This window comes from Cervus canadensis, chromosome 27, assembly GCF_019320065.1.
Source record: "Cervus canadensis isolate Bull #8, Minnesota chromosome 27, ASM1932006v1, whole genome shotgun sequence".
Lineage (NCBI taxonomy): Eukaryota > Metazoa > Chordata > Mammalia > Artiodactyla > Cervidae > Cervus > Cervus canadensis.
The window spans coordinates 34,855,282-34,868,844 of NC_057412.1; the positions used below are offsets into that span (position 1 = coordinate 34,855,282).

Here is a 13,563-nt window from a genome sequence, read left to right on the forward strand (position 1 = left end):
AGATCACGGTATCCAGGCTTAAAGCTTAGAAGGAAAAAAATCTGATGTTGGCGATGAAGATGTTAACCAAAACGTGGAAGCGAATGAGAACTCTAAGTTGGCTACAGAGAACAGAGATAATGGAAGCTAAAGTGATAGTTTTGATCATCTACGTTTTAATTTTGTTCTTGCATTTATAGTGTAAAGAAAGTATAGCAAAAAAAAAAAAAGTTCTGGGGAGAAAAGAGAACATATCGGATTCTATCACCTTCAAATAGCTCATTTTTGGGTTTTGCATATTACCTCTGCTTTTTGTGTTTAGGCATGCACATTAGAAACATGTTGTTAATGTTTAAGACTGCGTTTGGGGCAGAACCGCCTAGATGAGAATGGCCATGCTCTGCGGCTTACTAGTTGTATTATCTGTAAAACGGAGATAATAGTAAGTGTTTACAGTGTTGCCGGAAGAATTTAGAGAGAGAACACACGTGAGGCAGTTAGTGTGTTAAAGAGTAGCACGTACTTAGGGCACACTTCCTGGTATCACTTCCAGTATTTCTGCCTAGTGAACATATCAACTGATTTCCTATGTGTGTCAGTCAATAGGCTGATGGGCTCTCAAGGGTGTTTCCCAACTCTAGCTTTCTGTGGTTCTGTGATCCAGCTGGATGGAAGTTTATATAGGTCACTATTTCTGAAAATGTGCAAAGGAGTTGTTGAATATATCCTATTCTTCCCTCTTTTAATTTAACTTCCTTCTTGCTATGTTGTGAATCTACCATGTCAGTCTATTCAGATTTATTCCAAACCCAGGCGATTTAATTAAAAATATAAGTCTAATCTCTGTAGAATGGTTTGGTGTGCTAGTAATCAGAACATAAAACAAAATGACCTTTAACTGTTATATTTAATTATTGAATATTTAAATGCATTTAAGCCACAGCATTGCTTCATTCGTGAGGAAGAATTAAGAGTAGAATATTGGCTTTGAGATATCAATATGTCACAAGGGAAGACTTCAAAAATCATGAATCAACAGTGTTCATAACAAAGCATCACCCATACAGACATTAAAAAATATAGAGTATGAAGAAAGCAATGTTAGCAAAATGCAAGGGACCTAAAAAAAATCTTGATCTTTAAAAAAGTTCAACCAAATGTGAAACTTTTAAGTCATTTTAAGACCACAAATGTATATCACAGTCCTAGGATTGGTTGTCAATGCTGAAAAATTATGTGTCCTACCTACACTGTAATGTTGAATTTTGAAAAATTATACCCTGAAATGCTTTAAAATTTAATAATACATCTTTGGAGAAATTTTTCAGGTTTTTAATTTATTGCATGAATTTACTCTGTGAAGATGATTTCACCTTTAGCTTGATATTGATTAGCATTTGGTCACTTTCACTGAGTCAAAATTTGTTTTCAGTACACTTCTAAATTTGTAATTAAATCTTATCCAAAATTTGAGTGGCAAACTAATCCCTTTTCCTGGTTCTAATCCCATTCCCTCACCCAGTTTACATTGCTCCATGCAATCTACTAATACATTTTCTCACTTATTCTCTACCATGTCTACTAAAAGTTGGTACTGGTCATCTGCCTCTACAAAGATTAAGTCATTAGCCACTGAAGCTGCTGACCTTCAACACACCCTGAAAAAAGTTCAGGGTGGAGATCAGGAATGAGGCACTCTGTGCTCTGGGAAAAATTGACAGAATGGGCCTTCAGAAAGTTACGTATTTTCAGATTTTATGATGCCAAATTCTTGCATCTTCTCATATCTAGAAAACCACTAAAGCTGTTCACAGTAATAGATGCTCCGTGTCACTAGCAGTAAGCCTCTGCCAAAATTTGTGCTTGCTTGCTTGCATATACCCCCCTTGACAAAAATCATACAATACTGACCTTTCTGCTACCTCTTTAGAACAGTTATTAGCGTTATTTGAGATGTTCTCTCCCCAACTGTAGTCCTCATTTGGCCCCAACTGGCTAACTTGTAACTCTCATGTTGTGCATTTTCTTTAGTCCACAACTACTAGAATGTAAAATACAACCATAAGGGCAGGAATTTTTAAATGTTTTGTTCACAACTATTTTCCTAGTGCTTAGTACAGTGACTGGTACATAAACATTCACCTAAATTCAACTTAACAGTATAAGTCTGATAACATTTATGCCCAAATCTATCTATCTATCTATATTTCACATTTATATATGGGTATTATGTGAAGTGAGATTAACCAGACAGAGAAAGACAAATGCTGCATGTAATCACTTACATGTACAATTTTTAAAATGTTAAATTCACTGAAATAGGGAGTAAAATGGTGGTTTCAGGGGCTGAGAGGTGGGGAAGTGAGGAGGGGCTGATAAAGATACAAACTTTCAGTTATAGGATGACTACCTTTTGAGCATCTAACTTACAGCATGGTGACTAAAGTTAATTTTACTGTGTTGTATACTTGAAATTTGCTAAGACAGTAGCAAACTCTCACCCCTCCCCCAAAAGAAAGAAGAAAGAAAAAGAAAAAGAAGGAATGTGAGGCTGTGGATGTGTTAATTAATTAATTAATTAATTGATTGTGGAAATCATTTCACAATGTATACATACATGAAATCATCAGATTGTACACGTCAGATATATTACAATTTTATTTGTTAATTTTATCTCAATAAAACTGGAGAGAAATAAACCAGGTAACATTTAGGATGCAAATTCAACAGTGTCTGGAAAATGAATCGAGAGTCTTAATTAGAATGATGATAGCAAGACTATTTTTTCACTCAGAATAAATAGGTCTGTACTGTGGCAAAACAGCCACAAAATTACAGTGGCTTAAAATAAGTGTTTATTTCTTGGTTATAGGCAGTCTACTACAGGACTTTCTAGGCAGTTGTCTTCCATGGGTTGCCTCATCATTCCATGCTATTTTTAATGCTGTAGTACTTCAGAGGTTAAGTAGGCTTCCACAGTTAGCATTGCACAAGAAGATAGACCATGAAGAATTGTGGACCAGCTCTTAAATGCCTTCACTAAAAAGTAATACAGCCACCACACTCATATTTCACTGAACAAAGGAAGTCTTATGTCTTCAAGATGGTGGGAGTATTTATCTCATGTGCTTGTAAAAGAGAACTGGAAATAGCAGCACATGTCCATCAGACCAGTCAGCTAGTTAACTAACAGTCAGCTAGTTAACTAACTGACCAACAGTATATTAGTATCAGAAATGTTTGGTAATGTACCACTACCAGAATTAGCCTGACATGAAGTAGAGCAGGGGTTAAACATAGTTCCAGAAATGCTCAAGGACAGTAAGTATAGTACAGCTCTTCAGGTACAGAAGACTAGTAGTTATTAGATTTTCCAAGAGAACATATTTTTTAAGAAAAAGTAGAGGAACAAAGTCAGATTTTAAGGAATGTAAATAGGAAGCTGATAGAGGAATAATCAGTGAGATCAGAAGATAACCAAAATAGTATATAACTGTGGAAACCAAGGAAGGAAAGAATTTTAGAAGTGCTAACAGTATTAATTGTAGTTACAGAGGTATTATAGTATCCGGAAGGGCACTCTGGGGAGAGGCAAGGGCACTCTGATGAGGAACGGCTGGATGAGTTAGGAAAGCCAGTAGAGGTTATACACTCTGGAGAAACTGGAAAGAAAACTGAAGTTATTAAGATAGGACAATGCGAACAGAGAACAAGATCCCTAACAGTTTGGAGACAGAGGTAGGAGGAGATATATCGTAAATATTTATGGGACAGGTATCACCAACTTCAGAAATCTGCTATTATTTGCTAGAAATTGCACCTGAGCTATATTTTTCTCATTTCATCATCTTAGCAGCCCTGCAAAGTGGGTATTGTGATTCCCATTTCACAGATGAGGTTATTTGAGTTCAGAGCCAGTAAGCTATATGAGTTGGGATTAGAGTTTCATCAATGAGTAAAAGACAGAATTTAATTTTAAAACTAGAGCTACCTTAATCCCAAACCATTATTTTTCTCTTGGGATACACTGGGCTTCCTAGGGCCCTCTCTCTCTTTTACTAGAATTTGAAAATAAGTATATGTAACTGGAGACTGAATGGACACATGGATCCCTACATATAATGTATTCATTTCTTTCTATAGAAATGTACCTGTCATTTACTTATTTCCAAGGAATATAATAGAAAAGCAGACATTACAAATTTCTTTAAATAAAATATGACATGTTACAAAATAGCAGTAGCCTGTTGATGAAGGTGAAAGAGGAGAGTGAAAGAGCTGGTTTAAAACTCAACACTCAAAAAACTAAGATCATGGCACCTAGTCCCATAACTTCATGGCAAATAGATGGGGAAACAATGGAAACATTGACATACCTTATTTTGGGGGACTCCCAAATCACTGCAGACAGTGACCGCAGCCATGAAATTAAAAGATGCTTGCTCCTTGGAAGAAAAGCTATGACAAACCTAGACAGCATATTAAAAAGCAGAGACGTCACTTTGCAGAGAAAGGTCTGTCTAGTCAAAGCTGTGGTTTTTCCAGTAGTGATGTATGGATGTGAGATTTGGACCATAAAGAAAACTGAGACCCAAAGAATTGATGCTTTTGAACTGTGGTGCTGTAGAAGACTCTTGAGAATCCCTTGAACTGCTAGGAGTTTAAACCAATCAATCCTAAAGGGAATCAACCCTGAATATTCACTGGCATGACTGATGCTGAAGCTGATGCTCCAATACTTTGGCACCTGATGTGAACAGCTGACTTGTTGGAAAAGACCTTGATGCTGGGAAAGATTGAAGGCAGGAGGAGAAGGGGACGACAGAGGATGAGATGTTTGGATGGCATCACCGAATCAATGGACGTGAGTTTGAACAAACTCCGGAAGATAGTGAAGGACAGGGAAGTCAGGAGTCCTGTAGTCCATGGGTTGAAAAGAGTCGGGCATGACTAAGCCACTGAACAACAACAACAACGATATGATCTCCATCTTGCAGAAACTAAATAGCTAGCAATCTACGTCTCTATGAATCCTGAAAGTACATACATCAAAATTTAATACTGGTTACCTTTAAATGGTGAGTATGAGATCTTATTTTCTTAATCTTTTTCCTTTTTCATACTTTCCAAAATGAACGTATACTTTTGTAAGCATAACCTCTACACAATATATATAATACAATTCCATTTCACATTCTATGTAACAATAAACAATTCCTAGAGGAAATCAACCCTGAATATTCATTGGAAGGACTGATGCTAAAGCTGAAGTTCCAAGACTTTGGCCACCTGATGCGAAGAGCCGACTCTTTGGAAAAGACCAACTCAATGGCAATTGAGTTGAGCAAATGTACCGTGAGTTTGAGCAAACTTCGGGAGATGGTGAAGGACAGGGAAGCCTGGCTTGTTGCACTCCATGGGGTCGCAAAGAGTCGGACACGACGGAACGACTGAACAACAACAACAGACTAAAACGTCACTCTCATCTAAACTATTGGATGGTTAGCGAACGAGTTTCCCCCTCATTCTTAATTTGATTGTCTCAGTGTATTTTTTCTGTAGTTGGGCAGCCAGTGTCCGCTGGCATCCCTCAGGATCCACTCCTTGCTTTAAGAGAACAAGACACGCGCAAGACCTGAGGTCTCGGGATCTCAGTTGGGATTGGAAACAGACAAGGAGCAGCACGATCACACAGTTTGGATAAGTGTACAGATCCCTCTTAGCCTAAGAACTGTTGGAAATCCCTCAACTCATCTCTGGACGCTTCCGTTGCCTAGCTACGAGAAGCGCCTGCCCCCCTCCCCCTCTCTCTCCAAGCCACGCCCCCTTCTCCGCCCCCCGGCGGGGGCGGGGAGACGGGCCTCTTCAGCCACTGAGAGAGCCTCGCGACGGGCCGTCCAACGGTGATTGGAGAAGTGTAAGGGCGGTGCTTGGGGCGGGCCTTCCGCGCCTAGGGGGACGTCAGCACGTTGACGCGGGGGTTTTCTCTGGCGGCTGGATAACCGTGCCTGGGTTTGTGGAGCTGCGCCTTTAGTCCCCACTGCGTGGGCGAGGAGCGAGGTTTTCCGCTCGCCTGCAGGCGCGGTTGTTGGGCTTGGTTCTGAGAGTGACCGCCCTCACCCATCTCCCGGCCTCTCCTCCAGGCCCATTCTCCTCTGGGCCTCCTCGGAGCGGCGGCGGCGTCCCCGAGGACTCAGCCCGGGAGGACTAGCGGCCCATCTCCGCTCCGGGCTCGGATGGGAGGCGGCGGGAGGAGCGGCCTGGGATGTTCAGTCTGATGGCCAATTGCTGCAACTGGTTCAAGCGGTGGCGGGAGCCCGTCAGGTAGGCTGGAGCCAGTTGGCCAGGTGCCTTCCTGGGGGAGGGGGCCAGCTGCGCCCCAAGCAAGGGGCGCCGCCTCTCCTCTCGGCCTCCAGCTCGAGTCTCTCACAGGCCGCTAGGGATGCTTTCGCCCCCAGTTTGATTTATCTCCTCAGGGAGCGATAGGAGGACGTAGCCTTTCAGTTTAGTTGCAGTTAAGTTCTATTCCGTAATACTTAATGTTGTTATAAATGGGTCCCAATTTCTTAAAAAGTTGTAGGTTTTGTGTGTGTGTGTGTGTGTGTGTGTGGAATTGGAGACTATCCGTTGTGTATTTTTCCTCTGAAACTTTTGTAATGGGATTTTTTTAATAGAGCATTATGAGATGTTTTTCATAACATCCAGAAACACCTTCCCACTACACGCACTGTTTTGTTTGGGACTTGGACTTGAAATCGTTCTCCACTACTTAATAATTATATGACTTTCCCACTTTTCGCTCCACCCTCCTCGTATTAAAGAGAGTGATAATATCTGTGCTCTAGGAGTGTTGAATTAAATGAGAATAACTGATGGAAGGTGTTCTTAACTGCAGTGTAGCTTCAGTTTTTACATGAGATCTAGTTAAGCCCTTTAGTTGAAAAAGTCCACTTTTTAACATTTCATTTTAAATGCTAAATATTAATATTTAGAGCCTGCTACTTGGTGTTCATTCATATATTGAGAAAATACCACGTGCCAGGCACTGTGCTAGGAAGAAGTCAGTGAAAATTATGTTTTTAAAATTGAGCTACTCATCCTATAAAGAAACCTTAAGTTTGTTTGTCTTTATAAATAATGTTGTTTTTAAAATAATTCTACTTTAGAATTAAGCCAAGGGTAATTTATAGCAAAAGTTTTGGGTTTTTTAAATCATTAACATTTCAAATAAGTATTTGCCATAAGGATGAACTATTCTTTAAAGGTATACTTATAAGGAAAAATACATGTCTGTATTTGGAAATTTGCTTTAAATGAAACTTTTGAATTCTCCCATTATTAAGTCTTAAATGGATGTGAATCTTATAAGTGATGTGATCAACTTTAAAGAATCAAAGATGTGTTGAATGTGTAGGCTGATTTAATTTCTTTTTAACATATTCTGGTCTGACTGCAGCCTCTACTAAGCTTGGAGGATCATTCATAATAGATGGTCCCTTGTTTTTCTCTGTGTCTGGTTTTTAAAAAATATTTTATTTTTCTAAGGAGAGCACAGTAGCAGTATGTGTCCTTTTAACTAAAAACACTCAAAAACCTTTCACTCCAAAGAAGTTTTCAATTTAATTCATTATTCTTTGTGTTTGCTCCTTTCAGGAGCTGTAATGTAATAATCTTTGGGATGATTAAAGAAAGTACAGAGTTCAGAGAACAGAGACTGTATTGATTGCTGAGTAGAAAAGATAATAGGATTTGATTAATAAAGCAAATTGAAATTTAACCCTATAACTCAGTTTATTTTTTTTAATAAATAGTAGTATCAAGATCTGTGCTGTCCAATAGGGTGGTGAGAGCTTCATATGACTGTTGAGCATTTCAAGTGTGGCTAGTTGGAATTGAGAGGCCGTAGGGCTTCCCAACAGTGGTAAAGAATCAGTGGCTCAGTGGTAAAGAATCTGCCTGCCCATGCAGGAGACACCTGTTCAATCCTTGGGTGGGGAAGATCCCTTAAGAAGGAAATAACCTCCCACTCTAGTACCCTTGCCTGGGAAATCCCATGGACAGAGGAGCCCGGGGGCTGTAGTTGATGGGGTTGCAAAAGAGTTGGACACCACGGAGCACACATGCATGCAAAGTGTGTAATACAAAGTAGATTTTGAAGATTTGTTATACAGGAAGGAAAAAGGTAAATATCAGTCTTTTTTTTTTTTTTAGTTTGATTACATGATGTTTCACGTTTTATTTTCATTTTTTAAAGTGCAATTACTAGAAAATTTAGCCTTGTATATATGGCTTGCACTGTATTTTTTATTAGACCTCATTAGCTAGATCATGGCCTAATATGAAGGACATGGATAAAATCAAAGTTTGATAGAGCTAACTGTCAGAGAACTTAAAAATAAATGAGTTATACCGTCTTTCAAGTACCGTGTTGATGCCTGGTTCATAATGGCTGAGTAAATATTTGTAAAGTATTGTATGTAGTTTGATTACTCCTTTGCAAATCCATAAGTAAACAATACTAGCAGGTAGTTCATTTGCCAGAACAAAATGGGAAATGAGCAAGCTGATTGTAAAAATATATCCAATTTTGTGGCTTTATGATATATTGCTCTGTAGTTTTTATGTTTTAGGCTATACTGCTCCTTACTGAGGAGAAGGCAATGGCAACCCACTCCAGTACTCTTGCCTGGAGAATCCTGTGGACGGAGGAGCCTGGTGAGCTGCAGTCCATGGGGTCGCTAAGAGTCGGACACGACTGAGCGACCTCATTTTCACTTTTCACTTTCATGCATTGGAGAAGGAAATGGCAACCCACTCCAGTGTTCTTGCCTGGAGAATCCCAGGGACGGTGGAGCCTGGTGGGCTGCCGTCTTTGGGGTCACACATCGTCGGACACAACTGAAGTGACTTAGCAGCAGCAGCTCCTTATTGAGATTCCCCTTCATGTTTATATTTTATGAAGATATGTTTGCAAATGTGAGGAGTGACTGTGTGTAAGAGAGAAAGTGATCATTAATACACTCTATTCTGAGGTTACTTTGCTGACTTTACACTGCATCCTTTGTATTTACCTATTTGTTCTTACTTAGATACTCTCCAAACAAGCATATTATTCTGGAGTTTGGAATCAGGGATTAGATTGCATAGTCAGAATGTGTGGATAGGACAAAGGCAGGAGTCAGAGGTCAAGTCTTCAAGCACCAGTCTAGGACAGGAGTCAGACCAGAATGCCAGGGAATTCAGGAATACCATATGCACTATTGTTAACCACCAGAGAGAACCTAAACGTAGGCTCTGCTGCTCCATAAAGTTAACCTTGAATAGACTGAAAGCTAGACTCATAGGTAAGTGACTTTCTCCTGTAGAATCAGAGGGTTGTTTTTTTTTTTTTTAACTTTTTGAGTTCATGATACAGTGATCAGAGCTAAGAGGTTAACATTGGTATGATGCTATTAACTAAATTATAGGTTTTATTCTGAGTTCACTTGTTTTAACACCTAATGCTTTTTCTTTTTTTTTCCGGTCCAGGATCTAGTCAAGGATTCCGCATTGTTTTATTGCGTTTCTGTTCTCTCTCAGTCTGTAATAGTTCCTCTGTTTTTTCTTGTCTTTCATTACCTTGAGACTTTGAAGAGTACTTGTCAATTGTTTTGTAAAATATCCCTCACATTGTTTTCTTGTGATTTGATAAAAGTGTTGCTGCATAATTGGGTAAAGGAATACCATGGAGGTGAAATGTCCTTTTCAGTACATCATATCAAGGGGTACCTGATTTTGATATGTCTTATTACTGGTACTTAATTACTGGTACTGGTACTTAATCACTGGGTTATGGTAGTGTCTACCAGATTTCTCAATGTAGTGTTTTGAGTCATACAGGTTTTCATATGAATCCTAGGAGTTTTGGCACTTTCCCCCAGTCAAGTGTGCATAATTTTTGTCTTGCAACATTTTGAGAAAGAAAATTTATGCAAGTACTTGATGCTTTGCACATAGTAGTTACTCAGTAAATAATAACTGCAATCTTAGGAGACAAGTGCTGATTAGTAGGTTACTTTCCTTAATTCTGGAGGAGGAAATGACAACGCATTCCAGTACTCTTGCTGGGAAATCCCATGGACAGAAGAGTCTGTGGGCTATAGTCCATGAGCTTGCAAAAGTTGGACATGACTGAGCGACTGAACTACCACTTCCTCAATTCATTTTGCACTTGTCAGCATAAATACCCTTCCCTTCCTCCCTTTCTGTTAGTAGAAGGGTTCCTTGTCCAAGGCTAGTTCTAGGAACAAATTAGTTCTGTTTATTCCATTTCTTCCCATTTCCTGGTGAACCTCAGTCATTCAGCATTCAGCCAGAGATCACAGAAGGAACTTCTCGGATGTAAGATTAAACCTAAATTTTTATCCCAAAATTTATTGTCCAGTTGATCAAAAATACAAAATGTTTCTCTTTTGTCTTCAGAGCTTTGCTTCTGTTCTTTCCTTAGTATGTAAACATACGTAAACCTCTCTTACCTAAAGAATAAAGCAAATGAAATGTTTCCTAATGTTGCTGTAAAAATTGCTATTAACTTAGTGATTTAAGCTTATTATTCTGCAGTTCTGAGATCAAAGCTCTAAAATGGATCCGCAGGGTTGCTTGTTTACCTTCTGGAGGCTCTAGGGGAGAGTATTTTTCTTTGCCTTTTCCAGCCGAGAAAGAGGCTGCCTACATTCTTGGCTTGTGATGCCCTTCCGCCATCTTCAAAGCCAACATCATAACATCTTCTGTCTTCTGTGATCTCCTCTTCCTTTTTATAAGTAAGAAGCCTTGTAATTACATCGGGCCTACCTGGATATTCCAAGATAGGCTCCTCATCTGAGATCCTTGGCTTAATCACAGCTTCAAAGTTCCTTTTACCAGGTAAGTTAGCACAGTCACAGGCTTGGGGAATAAGAATGTGGACATCTTTAGGAGGTGGTGGTTCTGTGTCTGCCATTCTAAACAATCCTGTGCCTGCAGCCACTATCCTTCCTCCTCCCTTTACTTCAGACTTAACAACTGACCCGGTGTGACTGGCACTTTCTCAGCTTCCTCCCCTCTCATGCATTCCTGAACCCTCTGCATTACCCAGACCCTTCAGTTTTTCTTGCTACATTAGATGTTGTCTGGTTATTAAATCCAGTGGCTACTTTTCAATCTTTTGACATCAAATAACACTTAAGATCACTCTCTGCTTGGGAATCCTCTGATTTATTTTTCTTAATTTTTTTTTAACCTTTCTATTTAACCTATTTCCTTTTCTGTCTCTTTTTTCCAGTCTTTAGTCTTTCTTCACCTGACTCATGAGTTTCCTCCAGGATCTGTCTTCGACTCTCTTTTCGTCTTCTACATATTCTGTCTTTGTGGTCAGTCTCACAAGATAGGACTTCAGCTACCTTGTCACCATTGACTCTCAAGTCCTCACTTCCAACTCAAAGACTTAACCACCACTTGAAGACTTACGTACCCAGTTACCATAGAATCTTCAATAGCAGCACATCCAAAACTGAACTTAGGTCTTCTTTCATGTTGAATTGCCTCTGCCTTCCTCTTACCCAGCTCAGAAGCCGAGAGTAATCCTGGACATGTCTTTGTGCTTTGTTATCTCAAATCATCAATCAAGTCTTTTGGTTTCTTCTTACTGAATACCACTTGTGTGTTTTGCACTCTTTCAGTCTTTTCCATACCATTGCTCCATTTTAAATAAGGCTTCCATTCTCTCTCTCCCAGGTCTCTTTGACAGACTTTCCACTATTCCCCTCAGATTTATCCTCCTCACTGTCAATAGTCTTTTTAGTATGCATCTGATTTTAAATCTTGAGTCTTTCCTAATTGCCTTTAGGATCACATCCAAACTTATTACTGAGAGGATACTTGTGACTTGACCTGAGCCTGGCTATATGAACTCATCATAAGCTATTCTTTTTTCTTCCTGTCATTCCAGATTTGGAGTATTTAAATTTTTTAGTTACTACATTCCTGCCTGAATGCCCTTCTTCATCTTCTTTTTTATTTTTTTGACTATTTCTCATCATGCTTAAATCTCACTTGGGAGAGTCTTTCCTTCAGGAAAGTTTCTTTGCGTTCCAGCTAGATTCTTTACCTTGCATTGTGTTTGCTAAGTAACCCCCTGTATTTATCTCTCTTATCCATGTATTGTAATGTTTATTCAACTTCCCTAGTCATCTAGGATGTCTGGAGGAGAGGAGATGTTGTTATTTAAAAACATTTAAAAGTAATGTGTGTTTATTGTTTTTTAAAGTAATATATTTATTACTTTATTGTAGTTTACTGTAGAACCTTCAAGGCACAGTTAAGCAGAACGGGGCAAATTTAAATTAACTCACAATCTCATCTGCCAGAGATTACCACTTTTTGCATTTTGGTGTAGAATGTCTTACATACATGTAAATATTTTTAAACAGTAGTGAGATAATGGAGTGCTATTTCACAGCTTTTTATTTATTTATCTTGCCTTAATGCTTAGTTAACATCATTTTGTATTGTTGCATATTTTTTGTTCGACATCTTTTTGTTAATAATAGCAGAGTAATGTGTTGTATTAATTCACCAAGGTGTGTTTAATCATTGCAGTTATTAAGCATTTAGAATGTTTAAAATGTTTTACTATTTCAAAAATGCCTTGCTGAGCGTCCTTATATAAATGTTTTTGGATTAGGATTCTAGATCAAATGATATGAAAAAGTTTAAGGTGTATTATATATATTGCCAAGTTACTCTTCAGACAGGCTTCTTGTTTTTTTTTTAAACCAGTTTCTATTCCTACCAGCAGGGTGTAAGAGTGCTATTTTCCTAAAAAAAAAAAAGAAAAGGAGGTGTCACTTCTTCATTTTTCTAGGTTAAGGTGGATATGTTAGTTTCTATTTTCTTGATTACTGATAAGATTGTTTCCCCTTGGATATTTGTACTTCTTTTGAGAATTTCGCAGAGATTCCTTTTACTTTTTTATTACTATTGGGAGAGGTTTGTCACGAGAGTGTATGCTATCTGAGTCACGGCACCAAAGATGTCAAGCGAGTGTATGCTCCTCGATTCTTTGTCTCCTCACAACAAAGATTTGGAGTGACGGACATTAAAGCCCCTTGGCGGGTCACAGCTCTCGGAGGACAGACCGTGTTATAGCTCTTAAATAAATCACTGTTACAGCTCAGTGTTACAGCTCTATTTATTTAGATGATAGCAGGAAAATCCATCTTTGAGGTGTGAGGGCACGTCTATCCAAAATCGGAAAGAGAAGAGCGCCCCATCGTGTGGAAGAGAGAGAGAGAGAGAGAAGAGGGCTTTGGCTTCTCTTTTGATATGTTTCTCTGTCCCTGGGCCTGTCTTACGTAAATTGGGCCAGCCAGGAGCCTTGTTTGTGTTACCTGAGGTTCTCACTCTGGTCCTGGGACCTTCCTTTGTTCTATTTTCGAGGGCTTTCCCCTTCCAGGTCTTTTATCCACCGCCATTTTGGACTCCTTTTCCCTATTCTAACTACCTAACAGGTTCATTTTCATATTGTTGTTTCTATGGGAGATTTTAAGTGTTTACAGTAGTAACCCG

At 39.0% G+C, this 13,563-nt stretch overlaps 1 protein-coding gene across 5 annotated transcripts in view; it reads left to right on the forward strand.

The window, feature by feature from the left end:
- The first annotated feature begins 5,946 nt into the window (after positions 1-5,946).
- Positions 5,947-13,563, forward strand: part of ARL13B (ADP ribosylation factor like GTPase 13B) — an 81,066-nt gene continuing 73,449 nt past the window's right edge. For 4 of the 5 annotated variants that reach the window (XM_043448635.1, XM_043448634.1, XM_043448637.1 and 1 more), the window contains exon 1: positions 5,947-6,303. Coding sequence is in view for 2 of the 5 variants with exons in the window: in XM_043448634.1 (XP_043304569.1) it covers positions 6,245-6,303 (59 nt within the window). In the remaining 3 variants the exon portion in view is untranslated. Of the gene's footprint in view, positions 6,304-10,814; positions 10,882-13,563 lie in introns of those variants that run through there. The other variant, XM_043448636.1, reaches the window with a different exon arrangement.